At 41.7% G+C, this 26,463-nt stretch overlaps 1 protein-coding gene across 1 annotated transcript in view; it reads right to left on the bottom strand.

Annotated features, from left to right (window-relative positions):
• The window catches only part of MED12L (mediator complex subunit 12L), a 764,678-nt gene that overhangs the window by 177,996 nt on the left and 560,219 nt on the right, over positions 1–26,463 (bottom strand). Inside the window, exons 23-27 of the mRNA XM_029616044.1 lie at positions 17,421–17,562; positions 15,996–16,116; positions 14,552–14,653; positions 10,857–10,970; positions 254–453 (exon numbers count right to left, since the gene is read on the bottom strand). Of these exons, the coding sequence (XP_029471904.1) occupies positions 254–453; positions 10,857–10,970; positions 14,552–14,653; positions 15,996–16,116; positions 17,421–17,562 (679 nt within the window). The remainder of the gene's footprint in view (positions 1–253; positions 454–10,856; positions 10,971–14,551; positions 14,654–15,995; positions 16,117–17,420; positions 17,563–26,463) is intronic.

Genomic DNA, 26,463 nt, shown 5'->3' with positions numbered 1-26,463 from the left:
GCATTATCCAGCTAATTCTGGTTGTGCCACAAGGCAGTCCTAAACTTATCTCAATAAACTTATCTGGATAACTTTATCTGTGTAAATTCAGATCCCATCTAAATTAATTTAACCAGACTGCCCACAACTGAATATCTACCTCAATTTTCCTGCACTGCACTATATTAAGCCATCTAGAAAGTTTTAAACTAAATCCACCAAAGTAATAATAGATGGGGGAAAAAAACCCTAGAAGTAACATTTAATTAATTACCTGCTGGCAAATAGTTCTTAGTACGTATCTAGCATATTCACTTAAACTAGCAGTTTCTATGGATACAGCTTTTCCACATGACTTCATGGTCTTTGAGGCACCCAAAATTTCATCATCATTAATGTCATCCAACAGACTGCTGATAGCAAAGTCATCGTTGTAGGAGGATTTGATGTTGCCGTTGCCAATCTCGGCATCACCTAGATGGCAAAAATACATAGGTAAAACATTAAAAATCTGATTTAAAGATCTGACCACTGCAGATAGAACTGTTTAAATAAGAAGCAAGTATATGCACATATTAAACATGCTCTAGCTTAAAAACTGACTCCTCATAGACCATGTTCAAAATTTCAACTAGTGATGATGTCCTGCTAGCCTAAATATTAATTCATTTCCCAGCAAATTCTATTTCCCCAGGAATTGGGCAAATTAGTGGTAGCAGAGAGTCTGGCCTTGCCCTTTGTAAGTTATCGGTTTCCTATGCTCGGTCAGAAAGAGGGCAGACCCCAGCACAGCAAAGTGGGGAAACAAACAACTATTTTTATTGTTGCTTATGAGATCTGTAATAGTGAAATAGCTAACTGTTAACTAATTAAGTTTCTTGATGGAGTATGTCATATACTGCACAAAACTAAGGCAGAACTTCATTGCTCACCTGAAACAACATAGGGACGGTAACTTTAAAATACGGGCGCACATTTGCACGCATGCATTGGCTCGTGCCCAGGGATGTGGCTACTTTATAACTAGAGCGTGTATATGCGTGCATATTATAAAATAGCCTGGCCACATGCACATGTATGCCAAATTTTAAGTGGATGAAAATCCTGCTTCTACTGCTTAAGTTGGGGGATTTTAAAAGGGGTGCCTGGCTCATGCCATTCCCAGTTTACCAGTTCATCCACCAGTTTGCCCAGTTAACAATTTGGCCACACCCTGCCACATTTTGGAACGGTTTGAGATGTGCACGCTGGGATATCCGCTGCTGAATGCTGATTATGCGAGCTTTCTTCTCCGAATGCCTTCACTAATCTGGTATGTAATACCAATATTTTTAGAGCTCTGCTTCAAAACCAAATAAATCCTCTGTGCTATTTCGACTTGATTTCACCTTGTGATGTTTTAAGCCAATTGATGTGGCTTGTAAGCCCCTGAGGCAGCTCTCTGAGCGAAACTTGGCCAGAGTCGGGCAAGCTTGAATAAAATCCTGTTTACTCCGATCCATCTACTTGTTTTCATTGCTAACAGCCATCTTGGATCGGCTACCGGTTTGTTTTCTTGGACCACACACAGATGGGCCAGTTTATCAAATTGTGCTAACACATGTCATTGGTAAGACTGCTGGCACTTATTTACTAGCAACACACCTTATCGCAATTTGATAAATAGGTACCATGGAGAGTAATTTTTAAAGCCACTTAGCCAGGGTAAAATGGCCTGACTGTGAATCGCTGTCCTCCAGCACAACTGGAATGTGTGGAGGGTACCCTTAGGTCAGGGAGAAAAATAGAATGTGTGTATTTGATTATCAAATGTACCTCTATTATTTAGATCCCTGTCTGCTATCTACACAAATGCTAGGGACTGTGCATGGAAACTTTTAATATACATAATGCTTCAGAAGAGGGGGTAATTCTCTGAAAATCTGGAAAAAGTCCGGGATAAATGTTTTGGCTAAGATTAACAATCTAATTTAATATAACTTTATTCTGCACTTTTCCCAATATTTGTTTTGCCTTATCTCCGCTATTTATTCCCTCCTACCCCTCAAGTGTTTCCTTCTTAAGTATTTCTTCCAAGGATTTAGGATAACTGAATAATATGGGCCTGAAGTACCAATTCAACTTGCTTATTAGTCACTATTAGCAAAACGTTCTTTATTCAATGCAACAATTGTGGTGAATTAAGGGTTGACTAATTTGTTTTCAGCTGTCTGCCATGAATAAGGAGCTAATTATACAAGGATATTAAGGAGATATTATACAAGATTCAAATATCCTTCCCTTCTTGCAGCATCCATATATCTCTCCCAACTCTCACAGAGGATTCAGAAAACCAGATATAAATGGTTTATAGCGGGCTCTGATAGAACAATACCTGTGACTCTGAGATACTAGGTTTCCCCAACTTTGAGGCATATTGAGTGTCTTTCCCACACCCACTGAGAAATCAGACATCCAGGATTCAGAATCCCAGGAATAATTAGATTATTTATTTATTTTAAGTTTTTTTATACCGATTTTCCTGCATAAAATGCATATCAAACCGGTTTACAATGAAACAGTGGGCTCTGGTAGAATAAGGCCTGTGATGAAGAGACAGCCACTCTCCCTGCTGCTACCCTTACATAATGCATTGGAAAATGAAGAAGCCCAAGTAACAGAATAAGAAAAGATGTCTGAAAGGGAAGTAGTCACCCAAAGCACCCAGAAACCCTTCAACATGATCAAATGTCATAAAAGAAAGCTGCTGCTGCTACTGGGAGACCCAGTCAGAGGAACCAATTTGGCAACTCATTTTGATGGAAACACAAGTTAAATGCCTTCCAGGATCCTCAGCTAACAAAAATGCAAATCAAGTGGTCAATGTAAGAACTCTGATGTTATCCATCCATCTGGGGACCAATGACCTCGCTAGAAACAGTGTCCATAAAGTACAGAAAGATTCCCAAAATCTAGGGAAAAAGATTAGACACATAGCAAAGACTATTGCCCTTTCAGAAGTATTACTTGTTCCTGGAAAGGAAAAGGAAAGGTTATGTCATCATTTCAATGCCTGGCTCAAAACCTGGTATAAAGAATGTGGATTTGGATACATTGGAGGTTGGGCCATATATGGAGCAATAGAAGATTTTATGGTATAAGGATGGCCTACATTTGTCAATTAACAAAAAGAGGAGAGCGTGAAACAAATAAAATAGTCCTTACTAAACATGGTAATGGCTTGAATCTACATTTGTCAATGTCAGGAAAGAGGATGCTAAGTGAAAAATTCAGATTCTACATTATCAGGCACTTAAACTAAGGAATGGGGGTGGCAGGAGATAGCCAGTCAATTTGGCATGTCACCCCTATGCAAAACAGGAAGAGGGAAGAGAAAGTAACAAAATCAATCAGTTCAAAAAAGCACAAAAGATGACTAAAAAGAGCAGCTAGAAAACTATAACTACAAATGCTCCTAGTCTGGGCAACAAAACCCCAAACTTGCAGGCCTTAATGGTGAAGGCAGAGTTGGACACTGTTGGGATATGGCCATCTGGGCTGTAACTTGTTAAGAAAGAAGGCAGAAAAGAGGGAGTAGTAGCTCTTTATGTCAAAAACAGTATCCAAGCAACTGAATTGCAAGGGACATGAAGTAGAGAAGAAGTATTATGGACCGTCATAAAAAAAAGAAGATGGTGCATCCATTTTTACTGGCATGATCCACAGGCTACCAACTCAAACAGAACTGGACAGAGAATTTATTGAAGACATTCAAAAGGTGGGAAAGAATGGCGGTTATTCATTGGAGATTTTAATCTGCTGGATGTGGACTAGAGTATCCCTTCTGCGGAATCTATGAGAAGTAGAGAGATATTGGAGGCCCTTCAAGGGGCTTTGCTCAAACAAATGGTAATAGAACCAATGAGACAGGGTGTGATACTTGATCTAGTGCTCACTAATGGTTGTAACGTCTCTAATGTTTGGGTAGGGGTAGGGGCTCACCTGAGCACCAGTGATAATCATATTGTATGGGTCAATTTTGCAAACAAAATTCAGAGAAGTCACATGAAGACCTGAGTTTTGAATTTCAAAAATATGGACTTTGCCAACATGGGGACATAGTTGGAGGAAAAACTGGAAGGCTGGGAGAAAATGGGTGAGGTGGAACAGCAGAGGGCCAATTTAAAATAAGTTATTACAAAGGCAGCAAATCTATATGTTATAAAAGTAAACAAAAGTAAAAGGAAAAAGAAACAAATCTGGTTCTCTAAGGAGGTGGCTGAAAAAAAGTTAAAGCAAAAAGAACAGCATTTAAAAAGTATAAAGGATCCCAAAAAGAGGAACATAGGGAAGAATATCTGTTAAAACTGAGGGAGGAGAAGAAAGAAATAAGGAAATTAAATGGTCAAGCAGAAGAAAGGATGGCCAAAGAGGTAAAGCGAGAGGACAAAAAGGTTTTTTAGATATATCAGTGAAAGAAGAGAGGCCAGAAGTGGTATAGTGAAACTGAAAGGTGACGAAGAGCAATGTGTGGAGAGTAACAAAGTAATGGCAGAAATAGTAAAGAAATACTTCAGTTCGGTATTCACTAAAGCAGACCTTGGAGAAGGACCGTTGCTGGTTAACAAGACCATAGATGGGCCATGGAGTAGATGAAACTCCATTTACAGAAGAGAATATATGGGAGGAGCTAGGCAAACTGAGACAAGGCCATGGGATATTAAGGGAGCTCAGAGATGTGCTGATGAGTCCGCTAAAGGATCTGTTCAAGAGATCCCTGGAAAGCAGTGGTGCCGCAAGATTGGAGTAGTGGTGGTGCCGCTTCCCAAGAGTGGTAGCAAAGAGGAGGCTGGAAACTACAGACTGGTTAGCCTCACCTCAGTGGTGGGAAAATTAATGGAGACTCTGCTGAAGGAAAGGATAGTGAACTATCTACAATCCGGTGGATTGCTGGATCTGAGGCAGCATGGATTCACCAGGGGAGGGTCCTGACAGACAAATCTGATTGATTTTTTTGATTGGGTGATTAGAGAAATGGATCGGGAAGAGCACTCAATGTGATCTACTTGGATTTAAGCAAAGCTTTTGATACAGTCCCGCATAGGAGGCTTCTGAATAAAATGAGAAGCTTGGGAGTAAGCGCCAGGTGGTGGCATGGATTACAAACTGGTTGACTGATAGAAGACAGCATGTAATGCTAAATGGAAGCTATTCTGAAGAGAGATCAGTGTTGCCTCAGGGATCCGTGTTGGCACTGATTCTGTTCAATATCTTTGTGAGATCCATTGTGGAAGGAATAGAAGGTGTTGTGTTTGAGGCATTGTGGACCCTTGGTCGCAGTGGAGATGACTTCGCCCACAGGGAGGAGCCCCGTGGGGAACCACTGCGATAGGCTGACACAGATAGCAGACAGAATGGATAGAGTCTTTATTGTACTGCTGTAAATAGATGGTGAAGCAGGAAGGTAAGGCACTGATCCATGAAGTGCCAATATGCTCAACAGGCTCAGAAGTATTGTCTCACCCAGATGTTCACGATAGGCAGGAGCCTGCAGTGCGGGTAACACCGCGGCTAGTGGGTGGAGTTGGAGCGCCGGATCGTAGAGGTACTCACAGAGTGAAGGCATCTTCCTGATGGTAGAATGGTGGGACCGAAGGTCCGTGATGCAGGATATGAAGTAGATAGGCCCTCGAGGAACGAATACCCAATGGTCCAATATCCTGGAAATGAAAAGAGAGAAAAGACCCCCCGAGGAACAGTTGTCTTGGTTAGTGAGGACCCCAAAGGGAAGTTGGAAGCGAGAGACCCCAAGGAGCGGATGTCTAGAGCTTCTGCTGGAGTGAGGCCCTAGTGTGAAAGTGGTGTCTAAGCGAACAGCTTAGAGCAGGCAGAGTAGCGAAGCAAAGTCTTTGCTAACTCAAATTGGTAGCAGAAGCGGAGGCTAGATATACCCGGAGGTACTGACATCATACAGTGGGGCCGCTCCCGAGGTTCCCGCCATGACGTCTATTTGAGCGTCGGAGATGTGTGTGCTCATGCCCTAGGAGGCCACGGGAGTGAGCATGGTGGATGGGGATGCCCATGCTGGTCTGGAAACGCCGAGGCCCTCAATACTCAGCACCAGAAACAGCCATCTTGCCCAAAGAAAGAGAAAGGGGAGAAAAAGAAGTAAAGCAGAGCAGTTGCAGCCGACCGACGGGCGCAACATAAGGTAAAGTTTGTCTGCTTGCAGATGATACTAAGATCTGCAACAGAATGGAAATGTCTGAAGGAGTACAGAGAATGAAAAGTGATTTAATAAAGCTTGAAGATTTGGCAGCTGGGATTCAATGCCAAGAAGTGCAGCGTCATGCATCTGGGGTGCAGTAATCCAAAGAACTGTATGTGATGGGGTGAAAGACTGATGTGCACTGACCGACAGAGGGATCTTGGGGTGATAGTGTCTGGTGTTCCGAAGATGGCAAAATAATGTGAAAAGGCAATAACTAAAGCCAGGAGAATGCTGGGCTGCACACAGAGGAATAATCAGCAAGAAAAAGGAGGTGATAATGCCCTTGTACAGGCCTCTGGAGTCCGTATCTCAAGGTTAGAGATGAGATGGAGGTGGTTCAAAGAAGGGCGACCAAAACGATATAGAGTCTGTATTGTAAAACCTGTATCGCTTAAGGATATGAATATGTAAACCGTGGAAGAGAGTAGGTACACACCTTCTGATACCTGACAGGTTTTAATGATGCTCGAACTTCGAATCTTTTCTGTTGGAAAGAAAACATTAGAACTAGGGGGGGTCACAAAACGAAACTCCAGAACCAACATCAGGAAATAGTTCTTCATGAAAAGGTGGTGGATTCCTGGAATGCCCTTCCAGAGGACAGGTTAAAGATGAAAACAAAGAATTCAAAGGAGCATAGGATAAACACTGTGGATCTCTAAAGGCTAGAGAACTGATATGAGAAAAGCGTTCAGGGGGGTTACTTGTTGGTGTGAAGGAAGGTATGGAAAATACTACCCTTAACCAATAAGCCTTGATGCTTTTAATGCAACTGCAACATTGCTCCCCGCTTAGATGGCTAGAGGATGAAAATGAAGAATACCGTGCAGGGGGGCAACTTGCTGGTGCAGCAGTTACTATCTTTAACAGATGCTCCCCATTTAGACGGCAGGGGGGAAAAGGGAATAGGATTCAAACCACCACTGAGGGCCCTGACTTCTACAGTCTGGGATACTGATATACAGATATAAGGGGAAAAAGCACAGGACTGCGTGCAGGGAAGGTAACTTGCTAGGGCAGCGATTACTACCCTTAGCAGAAAGCATGAAGATTGCTATCCTTAACCAATAAGCCTTGATGTTTTAAATGCAACTGAAACATTGCTCCCTGCTTCAATGGCAGGGTGAAAATGGGAACTGGATTCAGACAACAACCAAGAGGGTCCCTGACTTCTACGGTCTGGGGAACTGATATGCAGATAATTAGGGGAAAAACAAAGGACTGCTTCTATGTCTGAGTCATAAGCAAAGCACATCAAGCAGCACTGTCTGAATTTTCAAGAAAGCTCATCACCCAGTAAAAAATGTTACTAGTGAAATTTTTATGGTTATCATAAGGTTTAGGGATACTAACAGAGTGACTGTTACTATCAAGTTTGCTGGGAAGACTGGATGGACCATTTGGTCCTTTTTCTGCCATCATTTCTGTGTTTCTATGTTACAATATATGCCTGTTAGAGGTGTTCCGTTTTCTGCAAATTATTGGAAGGGCCTTTGTAAAAAATTCGGAATTCAACTTGACTTCTCCTCATCTTATTATCCTCAATCTAATGGATTAGCAGAGAGAACTAATCAATCACTTAAAACCTTCCTACGATCTTATGTGAACCAATGTCAGGATGATTGGTCTTCCTTACTTTTATGGGTAGAGATGTGTCATAATAATCATGTTAACCAAGCCACTGGGACATCACCTTTTTATCTGGTCTTCAGATGACATCCTCTAGTACCACTGCCTGTTACTACAACATCAACATATCAAGCTGTCAGTCTTGCTACCCAAGAACTACGTGATCTATGGAAAAATACCCATCAGCTTCTGGAATGGGCTGCTATTCACCAGCACCACAGTTCCAGCCGGGAGAATTGGTATGGTTAAGTATCCACGATCTCCGATTACAAATGCCCTCAAAGTTCGCTCCTTGGTTTGTGGGACCTTTTCAAGTTAAAAGACAAATAGGAAATGTCATATATAAACTCAGACTACCTTCCACCCTTCAAATTAAGAACATAAGAACATAAGAAAATAAGAACATGCCATACGGGGTCAGACCAAGGGTCCATCAAGCCCACCATCCTGTTTCCAACAGTGGCCAATCCTGGCCATAAGAACCTGGCAAGTACCCAAAAACTAAGTCTATTCCATGTTACCGTTGCTAGTAATAGCGGTGGTTATTATCTAAGTCAACTTAATTAATAGCAGGTAATGGACTTCTTCTCCAAGAACTTATCCAATCCTTTTTTAAACACAGTTATACTAACTTCACTAACCACATCCTCTGGCAACAAATTCCAGAGTTTAATTGTGCGCTGAGTGAAAAAGAACTTTCTCCGATTAGTTTTAAATGTGCCACATGCTAACTTCATGGAGTGCCCCTAGTCTTTCTATTATCCGAAAGAGTAAAAAAACGATTCACATCTACCCGTTCTAGACGTCTCATGATTTTAAACACCTCTATCATATCCCCCCTCAGCCGTCTCTTCTCCAAGCTGAAAAGTCCTAACCCCTTTAATCTTTCCTCATAGGGGAGCTGTTCCATATCCCTTTATTCATGATGTATTTCATGTATCTCTCCTCAAGCCTGCAATTCTGTCTTGGTCTACTAGAAAGCCAAGACAGCCTTCACCTACAATAGTTGAAGATGACACACAGTATAAAGTAGACAAGATATTGGATGTTAGGAAAGGAAGAAAAGAACTATAGTACTTGATCTCCTGGAAAGGTTATGACCCGGAGGAAAACTCTTGGGAGCCTGCCAGTAATATTTAAGCTCCTCAACTTATTCATGAATTTCATCAACGCTTTCCATCTAAGCCCAGGCCTAGGAGACAGGGGAAGGGATTTTGCAGGGGAAGTACTGTTAAGTAACGAAACGATTCTGGCCTGTCTGTGGCATTCCCATGGCACGTTGACTGCTGTCGTTGGCAGCAGCAGTGGCTTCCTCCAAGAGGAGCGTGATGTGAGACACATTCCGTTTTGGCCCCTCCTTCCCGCCATGTTGAACGCCCCCAATGGAAGTTCCCGTGGAAGACATCAGAGGCAACTAGCATTTAAGCAGCTTCTTCTTTGCATTGGCAACAGGCTTGGTGAGTAGGTTTTCTGCTTCTCCTGCATTGTGCTGATTGTTCTGCTCCTTGTGTTCTCCCTGTTTCCTGGTCCTGCCCTGTGAGTCCGATAGTGAATAAGTTCTGTCACTGTTCTCTTCCTTCTGCTGGATTCCTAGACTTGGAGTGCTTGCTGCCTCCCCCAACCTTCTGCTGGATTCCCGGACTTGGATTGCTTGCTGCCTGCTCCGACCTTCTGCTGGATTTCTGGACTTGGATGGTTTGCTGTCTGCCCTGACATTCTGCCTGACATTCTATTTGGACTCTCTGCTTGCCCTGATCATCTATCTGATTCTTGTCATTGACCACCTGCCGACGATCTTTGCTCACATCTCTGGTCCAAGGTAAGACTGTTAGTCTCTCCTGTTGGATCCACAAATTGTAACACATAGCATGCACAATTTCCGAATTGTTTCTCAATAAATCTCTAGGGAATAATGGGCTAGTCTGGTAGCTCAGTGGCATGCAATGGCAGGCTTTAATTTGCTTACACAATTTTAATACACCCAGCGAGTCACTGGTTTCCATACAGTTGACTGGTACATTTCTGTTAAGTCATTTGAGGTTCAAAAGTCCTCACACTACTGTTGCTGCGGCATGCCCTACAGGCCTGGATGGATGGGGTAGGATGGAGGGATTTCTAAGTCTAGTAAATATTTACTAATTATTCCCTCCCACCTGTCACTCCCACCCCCGATGGCACTGAAGGTCTGGAACAGGGATGTGAATATCTTTACTGTATGATATGTGGTTATTGGACCCCAGCAATTCAAAAATTTGGGACATATAATATAAGCTTGCATACAGGATATACTGCTCTCCAGTGTCTATGATGACTCAATAATTAGTATATAACTCTCTTTGTTATTAGAGATATTGTTCGGTCCCTACCATATAAAGTCCACAAGTGTTCCAAGAAAGGATTTATTTCAGTAAGGTTTAACAAAAGGGTAGCCTCACTCATTAGAAGAAACTTTCCGACAGCTACTTAAATGCATCCTTTCATTATTCTTTAAACACAGAAAATAAATGTACATCTGTTTATTGCTGAAGGCAAACGATTAGGTTACAATACACCTTTTAAATGACAATATTCTTGAGTGTTGCCACTGTATTTCTCCCTTCTGACAGACAGTTGTTATAGAAATTAATACGATCTCACCCATTCTACAAGTATGCCTGTCTGGTGACCTTGTCTAAAATATAATTAAGAAAAAACATTTTACTGCACTATTTGCTACCAGACTATTTTCTAGTTTGGAAATTGGATAATCCACCATCTATTGGGAACTGACATACTTTAGCAATTATCAAACACAAAATACTGAACTCGTGGCAGATTAGAAGCTAAGAAAGAGACATTGAGAAGCATACATGTGTGTTAAATTGTGGTGTGTAGCAAATTACTTATCCTGTCACAATTAATATATAGCATCTTCAGTGTTTTTGCTTAAACATTTTTTTTGCATTTTAAAGATTAATATCTTTCTTGCATATTAAAAAAAAAAATCCACCAGTCTTACCAAGCATCAAAATAGCTTTTAAGACAGCAAACACAGCTCCCACTTCTATACTGTTGTGAGCAGCAGCTAAAAGGTGACGGTCACATGAAGAACGAATTCCTGTGGAAGATTTACCTAAGACAGGGCAAAACAAAAGCCACTTGTCGAACAAACAAATACATTTCCCAGTCCATAAACAAAACTAGAAAACAAATTTGACCTGCACGGAAGAGTGTCACTTATCTCTGAGCAAGGAAAATGGAAATATGCACTGGAACAGCCAGTAAAGATTCAGTTTGTGCACAAATGTACGTGATTTGGCAAAATGGCAGGGATGCACTGAATCACCACACATACAAGCTACTAAAATTTAAAACATTTTTACATTTTGGAGATATTTGATGACCTGTTCAGTTATTTTTCATGAGCCCAGAGCTGCGCTAAGTTTGATTAATCAAAGGGCAAGTGAAGCTATCTCACACAGCAGTAATGACCGAACATTTCTCATTATCAAGGCTTTCCTTTGGCTTTTAGCAAGAGCCAGTTTTGCAGTTAGTTCTGAGTTCTATTCAGGGAAATGATCAGCTTCCATGTTCACCGTTTCATCAATAAGCTTACGTGGAGGACAATACAGAACCTGGCTGAGTCATTACAAGTTTCATGACTGAGATGTGCAGCTGGAAGAGGAGGAGGAAGGGAGATAGAGAGTATGCTGTCTGTCAGCAGAAACGTGGGTCCCTGATTGGTCACATACATGGTCATAGCTGACATTCTTCCACCTGGGTGGAAATTATACCATTTCATGTCAGATGCAAATTAAGATGGTAAGTAATATGTTCATAGGCTCCACCTTGAATAAACTAACTGCTTTGCTTAGGGCTTTCCAGTAGAAGTACTTACAGGCAGATTCAATAAAAACGCGGGAGAGCGGATGAACGCCCGCTCTCCCGGCTCGCACACCGGCCACTCGCCGGTGCGCGCGATGCAGTATTTAAATGAGGTGGTGTGGTAGAAACGGGCAAAATGAGGCGCTAGGGACACTAGCGCGTCTCTAGCGCCTCCTTTTGACCCGGAGCGGCGGTTGTCAGCGGGTTTGACAGCCGATGCTCAATTTTGCCGGCGTCGGTTCTCGAGCCCGCTGACAGCCATGGGCTCGGAAACCAGACGCCGGCAAAATTGAGCGTCCAGTTTTCGGCCCGACAGCCGCCGGCCCAATTTACATTTTTTTTTTTTTTTTTTTACTTTTTACACCCTTCGGGACCTCCGACTTAATATCGCTATGATATTAAGTCGGAGGGTGCACAGAAAAGCAGTTTTTACTGCTTTTCTGTGCACTTTCCCGGTGCCGGCAGAAACTAGTGCCTACCTTTGGGTAGGCGCTAATTTCTTAGAGTAAAATGTGCGGCTTGGCTGCACATTTTACTTACTGTATCCTGCGCGCATACCTAATAGGGCCATCAACATGCATTTGCATGTTGTGGGTGCTATTAGGTGCCATGGGTTGGATGCGCATTTTCCGCCCCTTACTGAATAAGGGGTAAGGGAAAATGCGTGTCCAAGAGCAGGGTAACAGTGCGCTCCGTCGGAGCGCACTGTACTGTACTGTATCGGCCTGTTAGTAAGTGCAGCTACTGAAAAATGCATCTTTAGTATTACAATGACAGGACCTACTGTATATCACTACCCTCTGTGAATTGCATTGGGTACCAGACAGTAAAGTAGGTATAATGTATAGTTTTACATGCTGAGTCTCCTGCAGATCATCTAAAGTTTCCTATGAATTGTGTACAGATGCTCAAATATATCTACAGATTTTTAGCAGGCTGTACCCTATACCAAATATTGACGTACTATGCCTTTACACCTTATGTCCTATACCACCCATTAAGAAACCCAAGGGAGAAACTGCTAAACAGGACTTATGTATAATGGCACACAATTAGTAGGCACTTTTCAGTATTGGGAGGGGGAGGCCAATGTACAAAAGTATATTAACATTGGCTGTTAACGTGTGTAAACGCTGTATTTATCACATATAGTAACAGTTGATGTTAGTGAGCCACAAGCAAGGTAACTGCCATAGATGCTGAATAATACACATGCAAATATATGCATGCATGCAAATGGTATCACAAAAACTTAACTATACCTCTCCACAGTGTAGAGGCTTTTTGCATTAACGTATCTGCGAAGCATTTTGCGCACATATTTTTTCACTGTGCTGATAATAGGTTATATTGCATAGCTTTGCTTCTCTACCTCATTAGCATAGATTTTGCAATAACACAATCTCAAGCTAGTTTACCAGCGTTAACAGCCTGTGAAAGCATTTTACGTATATTAATACTTGTGACATAACGCACTTTAGTACACTGGCCTCTTAGTTCTATGAGTGCTAACTGGCTGGTGAAAAACCTATGGGCCAGATTTTATAACATGCGCGCGGGCGTAGATTTGTGCGCGCAACCCGGCGTGCACAAATCTACGCCCGATTTTATAACATCCATGCGCAGCCTCGCGCATGTTATAAAATCCGGGGTCGGCGTGTGCAAGGGAGTGCACACTTGTGCACCTCGCGTGCGCCAAGCCCTAGGGGAGCCCCGATGGCTTTCCCCATTCCCCCCCACCTTCCCCTCCCTTCCCCTATCTAACCCGCCCCCCCCCAGCCCTACCTAAATTCCCCCCCTACCTTTGTTCTCTTCTTTACGCCTGCCCAAGGCAGGCGTAACTTGCCAGTGCACGATCCCCTGCATGGCTGCCGTGCCGGAGGCCTTTGTCCCGCCCCCGGACCTCCCCCGGACCAGCGCCCATGTCCCCGCCCCCTTCCCGCCCCTTTTTCAAAGCCCCGGGACATACGCGCTTGAAAATCTGCCCCTAAATCTAACAAAGAACATAAAGTATATTGTTCAGTCCTCAATAAGGATTTCAATATGCTTTAATGAAAGGGTACTCTCATTCATTAGAAGAAAATCTCCCGCAGCCACTTAAATGCATCCTCGCATTATTATGCGCAAAATAACTGTACTGCACTGGTCCACCACTTAAAAGAAAATAGGATGTGTTATATCTTTTAAATGAACAAAAATTTTTTTTTTTTTAAATAACCTTTCTGGTCTCTATTAGAAGGTCCTTTCTCATCTGATAGACACATTATAAATGCAAGAAAGTTTTGTAACACATTAGGTTGGTCCATTAAATGATACAAAACAACCTCTTTTGCTTTCCTTAATTTTTGTATTAAATCCTAATATAAGGGCCTCTATACTCAGCATTTTTCCCGTAGATACTAAATAGGGGAAGAAAACCCTTGAGTAGATCGGGCCCGTTGTTTGTTTTAATGGTACTGCCTGCTATGACTGGGAAAAGTACACTCTGATTTGACCTCTTGCCTCTACTTTCCCAAAGCCTCTTCAAAGGCAGAAATGGATAAAGAAAACCATTGACTTCCCAGGTTCACAATATACAAGGACGACGTAAGCCTAGAATTGCAGAAACAAATATTAACGTTGGTATTTTCACACCATATATCATCTGACACATTCAAGAGTATATAAAATATTTATCTTAAAGTGTCATTGCCTCTGAAGTCACTTATTCTTATTTGTCACTGAATTTTTCAGTCCCAGCGCAGAAAACCCAAGAGAAGCACAACAGGGGAGGTCTGGCTGAGAAAAGCACAGTTCATTTTCTGTTAGACCATTCAGCCGCTAACATACCAGTAGCTGGGGGTAAAGGGCAGACCTGAGGTTTTCTGAAGAGATGGAGCAGAAGCCGACACGTCATTCTGGCCCCAGGTTCAGCATCTGGGTCTCCACACGCTGTGCAAAGGACAGGTATAGCATGAGGTTCTAATATAAATGCAAAAAGTAATCATTTCACATTTCCCCAACATCCCAGCCTAGAAACAATTTACACTAAAATGCTGCATCAAAATATGTCTTGTCAAAAACTTTGCCATTAGAAAAGATTGCAGTCCTGGCCACTATTTTTTTCTATTTTAATGCTCTCATTTTTGTACACATTCCACCAACATTTATTCATTACACCGATATATGTTTCTCTTACGCTTTCTGATGCATGTCAGTCAAAGACGCATTTCAAAGATTCACATTACAGTTGTAGCACATATGCACGGGAGTTTTAAGCTAATGCCGAGGTATTTATGAGATATTGTTTACACTTACTCACCTGGATTAATGATGGTTGTGGCTAGAGCTCTGTCCCATGCAGATGGAACGCTAAGATATCTTTAGTACTGTACAGTGCAAAGTTTTTTTATAAGCTACAGGCTCTGTTCAAATTATTGTAAAGCAGTATATTCACTACCTCCCCCCCCCCACCACCGCCATCTCAAACACTTGGCACAGCTTACAAGTTACAGAATCTTAAAACAAGGTTTGCAGTGTGAACATTAAGTTACAGTTTAGGAAAGGGTGACAACAGCACTGTTTTCCCCCTCAAAAAAAGTTTGGCTCCTTTTCTCTCCTACCAAATGCTTCTCTGCTGCCAGAGATACCACTTGCTAAAATGAATACTTTTGTTACCCATCTAAGAACAAGTGTTCCTACCCCACTCCTCCCCCTGCCTATAAACTGGCAAAATCTGAGCACATCCCAAGGAGGAAGGAGGACTGAGGCAGGGTAAATTTATCATGAGCTACTCATCCCATCCCACAAAGGTACTAAGCAGAGAAAAATTGCAACTTTTGAGAATGAAGACACCTAGCAAACCAAATTATTCCCTGCAAACAAATTATGCAACTCCCTTCTTCCCTTCCCAGCCTCCTCCACCCACTTCCTTATGACTCCTCTAATTCCTACCACTGGCTCTTGGGAAGGAAGACAAAGATTTCCAAAGTAAACCTTCTTATCTTTTTGAACTCTCTCCATAAATGCATTTTAAATTAAAGTACTGCTGACAAACATGTGGAATGCATTACGGCTTATAAACATCTACTTATTGTGCACAATGGTATTTCTCAAGCTTAGCGTGACGAAATGGTAAATGAAGCCCAGGCAGTGGAAATTCAGTTTTGACAGTTTGCATTTCAGAACAAAAAAAAAAAAGAAAGCCAGCAAGCCTTTATGTACCACCAAGATTTACGCAAGGATGCGCGCACATGAATACCGCACATGTGCAGAGCCGTCACTACTACAGTACCTGCTGCAAGGAGCGAGGGAAGTGCCACGTGCTGTACGACATCCTCCAGTGAAAAGCACTGCCTCGCTATGAGTATAGCAATAAAGGTGGCCAGCGAGTCATGAAATGAAAGGTCGCTCACCTGCAAAGAAAGCAATATTTATAAATTTTGGGTGGTAGTACATAAAAATACTATGTCTCTGAATGTTGAGTCTAGTCATAAAATTGGTTCGAGTATATTTAAAAAATATAAATTAATTAATTAAATGACAAGAACTGAAATATAAGAGGGTAATTTTCAAAAGGGATTTCTGCAGGTAAAATAGTGCTTTATCTGAGGAATATGATATGTGAATAAAATTATCAGCACATGCAGGCATAATATGTGTGGGGGGGATTTTGCCAGGGCTAATTGTTCACCTTGTAATTTGGCAGAATGTATTCAGGCAGTTGCAAAATTACCCTCTCGATGCATAGCCCCTCAGGCTTTTTAAATGGTACCTTACTTCCAAAAAATATCATTTTGGGGTTAATTACATTGTACGTTTGGCAGATATGAAAGAGACCACATATATATACCTTTAAACTGGAATGTTTAGCTTTAATGATCTTTCAACTATATTTTCACATTGTGCATAGAACAGTGACAGAAATCCTGTATTTATACAGCACCATACTGAGAAAAGGCCTTGCACGTGCAAATACCAGGGTTTATGCGAATGGCCGGGCCTTGCGCGTACCATGCACATTTTATAATAGGCCTGGCCACGAGCGTAAACCCCGGTATGCGCACAAGTGCCGGGCCTTTCCAAAGGGGCTGTCCGGGAACTGCGTGCACATGGACAAGTGCGCTCTGCTTTAAAAATCAACCCACAGCTGGGTTTTGTTTTTTTTTTTCAATTATCGTACTGCTACCTTGAATCTCAATTTCTCCATGACAAATAATGGGTTTTATTTTATCAGTGTGTTTGCATCTGCTCCTGAAGAAGGGAGAAATGATCCTTCTGAAACATTGCAATGTCGGGTTGATTAAAGAGGTTATTTTGTAACATCTGGGACATTTCATCATACACCCATTGATTTTTTCTTTTGAAAATTTATGTTTGAGTCGTGTTCCTTATCCCGGTTCAAAAATTAGCATGCAGAAAAGGTTTTTTTTATTTTATTTACATAAAACCGGTCAAAAAATATCTTGATGTTTTATTTGCAGCTCTAAAAATCGTGAAAAATAAGCAAAAGATATTGTCATACCTATGTCCAAATCATGAATGACGTTTAAAACTTCCAGCACAAAGTCAAGGTTATAAAGCATCCCTTAGTAGGCTTATACCTGGGCTGTGATGGTCATTCATATTAGCCTTTGGTCACACATCTATATTTTTTAAAACGAGATTATTGGTGTTTATGCTATGAGAATAGCAATGATAGACTCATGATTTAACTTACGTCCACACTGCAGAGCAAATCATTAAAACCCCAGACATGATTGGAAGAACAGCAAAGAGCTTTCAGGACACCTAGCCACTCTGAACTGAGCACAGTACAGCATGCAGTCAGCTCTGTGCAGAGGTTTGCTATGTCATTAATCCTGAAAAGAAAAAACAGAAGTAGAAAATAACTTTTTACATTCCAAAAAGTATATATTAAATTATCAAATATTTACCTGACATTTCTGAAACAGAACTGCAATTCTAGGTTCCACTTTTTGAACTCTTACTTATGTAAGCGACACCCATGTCATAAGCGAGATAGCTTTGCAAAGCACAGCACAGCTCAGCTCACTACAACGTTGCACGTTTTCTCTGGAAACCTGTTGGCACATTGTGGATAGCACCAAGTCATGGAGGTTCCTGTGGGTGCTTACAAATTCCTCCAACTAATCTGCAGCTCTTCAGGAGTCTCTGCTGTTCTCTATCGATACAGAGAGTAAACTCAGGGCACAATATAAGCCACTCATGCAATTAATACAGCAGGAAGGTATTCCCAGAAATTAATTCAGATTGTAGAAAAAAAATTATTCCCCAGTCAATTTTAGAACCTGATCCTTTTTAAAGAAGAAAATTGATGTTATATGTGAGGTTTTGGCCAGCAGACTCATTAGTATATAGTGTAAGTGCTTTAGATATGTAACAATAAGATACATGCTCTACATTTCAACCAGTCATAACAGAGAATGCCTGCGAAAGACCAAACCTACTTTTCGCACTAGGGACCCTTCCACACCCCAGCTGATTAAAAGTATTAGCAAGATTTGGCAGGTTCAGTGATGATAAATTATTCTTTGGTTAGCACACAGTTTCTAAATTCATTAAAGATGGCAATATCCAATACTGCATGTTCGGAAAGACCCTTTACTTTGCAGTTTTAGGATTTTATGGATGTTCATGGGGTGTTCGATTTCAGGCCAAAACACAGGAGGAGAGACAGCATTAATGGTGGTGGTCAGCAGTGCATGGCAGGAACAGGAATGGTGGAGCAGGGGGTAGTCTCTCCTCATCCTGCTTGATTTATTGACTACCTTTGACACTTTCAATGTCCTTTTGAAAAGTCTATCAAATTTAGATGTTTCTGGACTGGTCTTACAATGGTTTCAGACTTTTGTATTAAACTGGAAATCATGTATGTAAATGGCTGCTATTTTACTCATGCGGCTTAGAGTATGTCAATTATTTATAGGGTGCAGTTTAAACTCTAGTTTTGGTCTTTATGGCAGAGCCATAGCTAAGCAATGCGGTGCCTATGGCCAAGTGAAAAATTGTACCCTTACCCATTACAGAACACATGACCCCAGAGTAGAGAGACATTGTTAAATGTTTGCAGCAATGCCAAAGGCCGGTGCATGGGTACTAAGTGCCCTAGGCAAACCTTATAGCCTTGCACCCTGTCATGCCCTCCCTACACACTATTAAAAGTTATGTATTTATAACAGATTTTATGTGAAAAAGGATATTCAGAGTACAATCTTCTGAGGTAAAATATCACATGCAATGCTGTGGTGCCAGCCAGAAAACCCTGTAAAAAAGCTAGAGACACTTGGAACCCATATCGTATTAGGCCTTCTGTAAAACACCATGGGCATGGGCTTGGCCCCCATAAAGCCAGGAGAAAACAGAATTACAATACAATAAACTTTCTATATCAGAAAAGCACTAACTGCCAGCATTCAAAGAGCAACACCCTACTTATGAAAAGGCAACACTGCAAATATTACACCAGGCCCTAAAACACAAATACACCTCCTATTAGGAAAACAGAATAAGCCAAGCTGCTACAAATCCCTCTACAGAAACTGCATTCTAGCTGAATACCTCATTTCAGTCACACACACAGAACATAGACAGACCTTCAAAAACAGAATAAAGGAACCATAAAATAGAAATTAAAATGTTCAGGCAAAAACTGAACTGGAAATTGCAACAAGCCAAATTCTGTATGCAGTACAATAACGGAAAAAAAAGAAGCATTACTATTCTTCATAAAACCAAGAAATATAAATGTTATTAATACTAGTAAATCCACACCAATAAAAAGTTTAATTCAAAACAACTAATGAATAGAATATCCAATAATTAAAAACTCATAAATATTTTCCAAACATCAATAAAATATTTCAAAATAGACACATCAAATAACATTCAATAATTAAAACTAATAAGGATTTTATAAAAATCCCTGCTTTTCATACCTAGGAACTTTTGATTTCCAGATGTCCTGAGATTGTCATGGATTAGCAGACAGAAAGGAAGGTGGGTAGTTGAGCACAAACTTTCTCCTCACACACACACATACGCATGCTTTCTCTTAGTCTCTCACACACACATGCTGTCACACACATACACACACACTCTTTCATTCACACATGCTAATGCTCTCACAGACATACATGCTCCCTCTCACATACATATAAATGCTCTCTCACTTGCACACAAACACATGCTCATGCTCTCTTCTCACTTTCCCAACCTCTTGAAATAGCAGCTGCAATCTCCTTCTTCAGCCCCTGCAGCCAACAGCATGACTTCTTGGGGCCAACTCAGGTTCCAATTCTGGCCTTGTGCTTTTATTGCAGAGCAGAACCCTTCGCTCCTCCTCCTAAGGCCCTGCTAGAGTCGCCAGATGTGCCACAGCGACTCACCTTCTAAGGCAGTGGTCCCCAAACCTGTCCTGGAGGGCCACCAGCCAGTCGGGTTTCTGGGATATCCTCAATGAATATGCATGAGAGAAAATTTACATGTTATGGAGGCAGTGCATGCAAATTTTCTCTCATGCATATTCATTGAGGATATCCCAAAAACCCGACTGGCTGGTGGCCCTCCAGGACAGGTTTGGGGACCCCTGTTCTAAGGCCTCTCTGACATTTCTAGCAGAGTTGCAGCATTCCTCTTCCTAAGGCCCCGGTGGCAAATTGGGCGGGTCTGCAGCACTGCTCCTCTTACTCAGGCTGAACCAGCAATTTTGGCATGGCTGTGGCACTTCTCGTCCTCCTAAGGCCCCACTGGTGATTCCAGCAGGCTATGGTGCTCTTCCTCCTTTTCAGGGCAGCTCTGCCAGCGATTGCAACATGCCTCCTCCTAAGGCCCCACCGGCAATTCCAGAAGGGCTGCTGTGGTCTTCCTCCTTCTCAGGGCAGCTCCACCAGCAATTGCAGAGAGGCTGCAACGCTCCTCCTCCTAAAACCTCACCAGCGATTCTGGCAGGTCTGCGGTGTTTTCCCTCCTTCTCAGGGCATCTCCCTCCAGTGATTGCAAAGGCAGTAGCGCTTCTCCTCCTAAGGCTCTGCAGGCAATTCCAGCAGGGTCGCACTGGTTCTGATGATAATCATAGGAGGCATTACTGGAAGCAATAGGGTTGTGCCCCTCCAGTAGGGGCACCTATGGTTGAGGCTCTGCTTTAAGGGCATCCATAACATTGGTCTGAGCTATCTGAGAGACAAGGGCTTAAGAAAGACACCAGGGCACAATGATCCCCATGATCATCACTTGAAGGTGTGGGTGTTTGGGGGCGGGGGGGGGATATGGGCACAGTGACCTCATGACCCACATTCAGTTGAGGAAACATCAAGACATGGTACTCAGGTGTAGTGCATGAGGACACAGTGTCCCTAAGACTGGTACTCTAGGAAGTGCATTGTAGCTTGGCAGTTCCATGATATTCACTCAGGTGGGGAACATCAGAGCATGGCAGTCCCATGGCAGCAGTAGAGCAGGACATTGTGACAGCGGACACATGATTTTACTGTATTTAATATATCTAGACATTATACCACATAATCCATATTGTATTAGGGTTGCATTCTGATTTAGTACCATGCACACTCCCTTTGTTATAACAGTGCTTATGGTCAATTTTTCCTGGTCATTGATCTTACCCAGGCATGCAAAATAACACCTTTACACAATCCTAAAATTTCCCAAATCAATACTTACCAATGGCTGAAGAGGATTGGTAAGTATTGCTCTGGGAAATTTTAGGACTTTAAAAGTTTGAGGGAGATGTGAAATACTGAGGTATATTCTTTAGTGTGTGTGCGCGCCTGATATAAAAAGCAAGCCAAAGGTAGTTAATAGATTAGAGTTTGTGTGTACCTTAATAAAAAGGTTGAAAACGGTCAGTACTCACCTTTCAAAGGTGTTGAGTAGTATAATTGATTTGAGTAGGTGCCAACATTTGTTAAACAGAAAGAATATCAGTGAGTCACTCAGGCTAACTAACTGAAGTGTAATACATATACAGCATTGCTCTCTGCTTCGACGGCAGGGGGACATGTGGAAAAGAGGATTTACATTCAGACAACATCCAGCAAGGCATTGATCTGTGCAGTCTGGGTAAACAAACATCAGGGTAACTTGCTTGACGCGGCGGTTACTACCCATAACCATTAAGCCTTATGATTCACCTTTGATGCAACCAACATTACTTTCTGCATCAACAGCAGGGGGTGGCAGGAAATTCGAATCAGTTAACAACAAGGGCCCTGAACTTGGTGGTTGGTGAAACAGATAAGGATGGGAAAATAAGTGTGGGAGCTTGCTGGGCAGACTGGATGGGCCATTTGGTCTTTTTCTGCCATCATTTCTATGTTTCTATGTGAATCAGTAAAGGGATTGTGTATTACTAACTTGCCTTAGAAGCACAAGCTATGCTGCAGGGGAACAGCTCAATAACCCTCAATCCAGCGGGTGCACTGAGAAGGAGAAAATCATATTGCTGGTGCTGAAGAGGATCAGTAAGTATTGATATGGGAAATTTTAGGACTTGAAAAGTTAGAGGGCAAGGTAAAATAGTGGGGTATATTCTTTAATGAGTGTGTGCCTGATATAAAAAGCAAGCCAAAGGTAGTTAGTGTCTATCTTTCTCTCCCACCCACCTCCTAGCTCATCCTTTGATTTATAGGCAAGACATACTTTCACAAAAATCCATTAGGCTGTTATCTAAAACTTAGCATTGTCCCAGCCCTTATCAAGAGTTTAATTATCCCCTTGCAGGTCACTACTAAATTAATAATAAATACACCAATAAATCTAAAGGACTAATTTACGCATTTCTACTTAACTAAACAAAATTAAGATAAAGGCAGCAATCCAGCATCAAGAGGGGGGCCTTCCAGGCTTTTGCATAGAGTGTCACATGTATGATTTCTTACCCATCTGTGAGAGGCTGTATTGTATGCACTTGGTGCAAAGAGCTCTTGGCTCTCAGACAAGTCCGATCTCTGAAGGCTAGAGTGGCAGATCGGGAGCAGCAGAGGCAAATAGAGAGGTATATAGAGGAGTCCTTCAGGGCCATAGTAGCCAAGCCCCAACTCCAATCTGGCAGCCCTGGTGCTGTCTTGGAGGAAGGTGGTCTCCTAGTGGGAGTGCATCACCCTGGTGTAGCAGGAAGTTAGCCTATAGCAAGGACATGCTCTCCAGGTAACGCATTGTCCTCTTACACGAGGGCAAGTCTCCCAGGGCTACTGCCCAGGAGGGAAGGATTAGGTCAACTGTCATATTTGACAATTCGATTATTAGGAATGTAGATAGCTGGGTGGCTAGTGGATATGAGGATCGCCTGGTAACTTTCCTATCTGGTGTGATGGTGGAGGACTTCGCATCCCACCTAGCTAGGATTTTAGACAGTGCTGGGAAGGAGCCGGCTGCTGTGGTACATGTGTGCACCCATTTCATAGAAAAATGTGGGAGGGAGGTTCTGCAAACCAAATACAGGCTTTCAGGAGAAAAGCTGAAAGCCAGAACTTTCAAGGTAGTATTCTCTGAAATGCTCCCACATGCAGGTCCCCAGAGGCAAGTAGAGTTCCAGATTCTCAATATGGGGATTTGACAATGATGCAGGGAAAAGGGATTCAGTTTTGTAAGGAACTGGGCAACCTTTTGGGGAAGGGAGAGTCTTTTCTGAAAGTACGGGCTCCACCTTAACCAGGTAGAAACAGGCTGCTGGCATTAACCTTAAAAAAGGTGATAGAACATCTTTTAAACTAGAACAAGAGGGAAAGCAGAGGGAGGTATCTCCTAAAGATACTAACAAAGCAGGAGAGTTAAGGCATCCCAACAGAGAGATTCCAATAAAAGCAAAAATAGTTCATGTGCCTATAAGTAAAAAATCACCTGAGCTAAATGATTCCATATTATCCCATCAACTGAAAAGCAGGTTGTTAATACAAATAAAAAACACACTTTCAAATGTCTGTATGCCAATGCCAGAAGTCTAAGAAGTTATAATAATGAATGATGAGATAGACATCATAGAGACCTGGTGGAAGGTTGATAACCAAAGGGACAGTGCTATACCAGGGTACAAATTATATCGCAATGACAGGGAGGATCAACTTGGCAGGGGGTGGCACTTTATGTCCAGGATGGCATAGAGTTAAACAGGATAAAGATCCTGCAAGAGACTACATGTATAGTAGAATCTTTATGGGTAGAAGTCCCATATTTTAGCCAAAAGAACTTCCTTCAAAAATTGGAAGGAGGATACATCTAAAGAAAACATGAAAAAACATAAGCATTGATATGACAGGCTAAGAAAGAATTTGAAAAGAAGTTGGCCATAGAGGCAAAAACTCATAATAAAAACGTTTTAAAATATAGAGTTGGTGGACCGTTAGATGACTGAGGGGTTAAAGGGGCACTTAGGAAAGAAAAGGCCATCGCAGAAAGACTAAATTAATTCTTTGCTTCCATGTTTATTAATGAGGATGTTGGGGAGATACCCATTCCAGAGATGGTTTTCAAGAGTGATGATTCAGATGAACTGAGCAAATCACAGTGAACCTGGAAGATGTAGTAGGCCAGATTAACAAACTGAAGAGTAGCAAAATCACCTGGACCAGATGGTATATACCCCGAGGTTCTGAAAGAATTCAAAATTGAAATTTCAGACTTATTACTAGTAATTTGTAACCTATCATTAATAAAATCATCTATTATACCTGAAGACGGGATGTTGGCCAATGTAACCCTGAAATTTAAAAAGGCGCTAGACTGGAGGGGCAAGATGGTAGCATGAAGTAGGGCATGTCAGCTGTTACCTGTACTATACCTTCAAAGTGGGTGTGGGTGTGGGTGTTTCCCCCCCCCCCCCCCCCCGATGCGCCTCTTCCCAGGTAGAAGTTTATTCCATCCTACATGCCCTGCATGTCAGGACATACTGGGACTGTGGCTCCATTGTAATATCGGGTGAGGGAGCACCTGACTCACCTGGAGAAGTCATGCTTGGCCCTGAGGATCTTAGATTGCCACCTGCGGAGAGGCTCGCCACTACACTGTCATCAGAGATACAGAGTGATGATGTCCTGCCAGCACCTACCTTGGAGGGTGCTGTTGGTGGCTCAGTGTTTGATCAGTCGCTGCCTCTATCACTGCTCAGGGAATCCGGGAGAGAGTGTTTTGTTGCCCGTTTGTCTTCCTCACCGGCCGCTGATCAGGGAGAGCTCTTGCCATCAATTGAGCCAGCATTGACAGGTGGTATGAGATAGACTCAACAAGACTCCACCAGGGAATTCTATCTTTTGACCATCAAGTTGGCAATTGTAACATTGGACACAATTTGTGATCTATTAGTGGGCTTTGGTAGCTTCCTGAAAAAACTAACAAAAAGATTTACCTTCTTTCTAACACATTTGAATCTATGAAGATAAATTGTGACTCTCAAATTCTTGCCATTCCGGAAAAGATATCTAATATGGAATCTATCAAAGATACACAAGTTTTCAATGTCTATTGTCAGACTCTTAATCTGTCTTGATAAGTGGAGTTATTGGAAATCACATCAGACATTTAAATCTTAGATTCCTTCATTTTCCTAAGACTATGGGAGAAACTCCATTTATCACTCTTAAAAATACTTTGTGGATGTTCTTCAGTTTGAATCTGAAAAGTTTCCCTTAATTAATACAGTTCTTTTCCTCCCTGTTAATAGAGAATTTACCGCACAGTATTCTCAGCCAGTTTCTTTCAATATTGCTAATAATTTATCTGATTTCTAGAAAGTTCAGCCATTGAGATAATAAAGTGATCCACGTTGCTAATTTCTTTTATTTACAAGCACAATGATAGTGAAGTAATGAGGAGAAGTTTTAGCAATTTCACCTCATTTTTTTCTGAGACAAAGGATTTTTCCAGATTTTGCTCGAACTACGCAGGAAAGAAGGAAAAATGTTCTTGCTTTAAAACCTAAAGTTATTCCTAAGAGTTATACCTTTGTTCTCATATATCCTTGTAAGTATATTGTTAGAGACCATGATAATTATGTCTTTTTTCTTCCTGAACAACTTAATCTGAACTGAATCTTTTTACATTCCAGAATGTGCCAACAGTGTCATCTGGTTCTCAGAAGGATTATTGAAAAGATCCATTTACAGAAGGTGCTACTTCTTTACGTTAAGCCAGTTTTTGTTACTCATTTTCCGGTAAACTCCTATAGTTTGCCACCTCCTTTTTTAGAAGTTTTCTTTTTTGGAGATGAATATGTTTATATTTTGCCTTCTTGTGTACTGTTATATTTCCTTTTTGTATGATGATGCAAACTCATCTGTTCTTTTCCGCATGCTAGTGTTTAACTTTGTTTATAATATAAAAATTCAATAAATATAAAGTTAACAATAAAGGGCTCCAGGGGATGATCCGGGAAATTACAGACCAATGAGCCTGACTTCAGTGCTGGGAAAAATCATGAAAACTATTCTAAGGAACAAAATCACTGAACATATGGTTTGCTGGGACACAGCCAGCATGGATTTACCCAAGGGAAGTCTTGCCTCAAATCTGCTACATTTTTTCGTAGGGTTTAATAAATGTGGATAAAAGTGAACTGGTAGATGTAGTGTATTTGGATTTTCAGAAGGTGATCGGCAAAGTCCCTCATGAGAGGCTTCTAAGGAAACTAAAAAATCATGGAATAGGAGGCAGTGTCCTTTTGTTTGCTGGTTAAAAGACAGGAAACAGAGAGTAGGATTAAATGGTCAATTTTCTCAATGGAAAAAGGCAAA

Source organism: Rhinatrema bivittatum, chromosome 9 (genome assembly GCF_901001135.1).
Source record: "Rhinatrema bivittatum chromosome 9, aRhiBiv1.1, whole genome shotgun sequence".
Lineage (NCBI taxonomy): Eukaryota > Metazoa > Chordata > Amphibia > Gymnophiona > Rhinatrematidae > Rhinatrema > Rhinatrema bivittatum.
The sequence above is the reverse complement of the archived record's forward strand: the minus strand, read 5'-3'. Positions and strand labels throughout refer to the sequence as shown.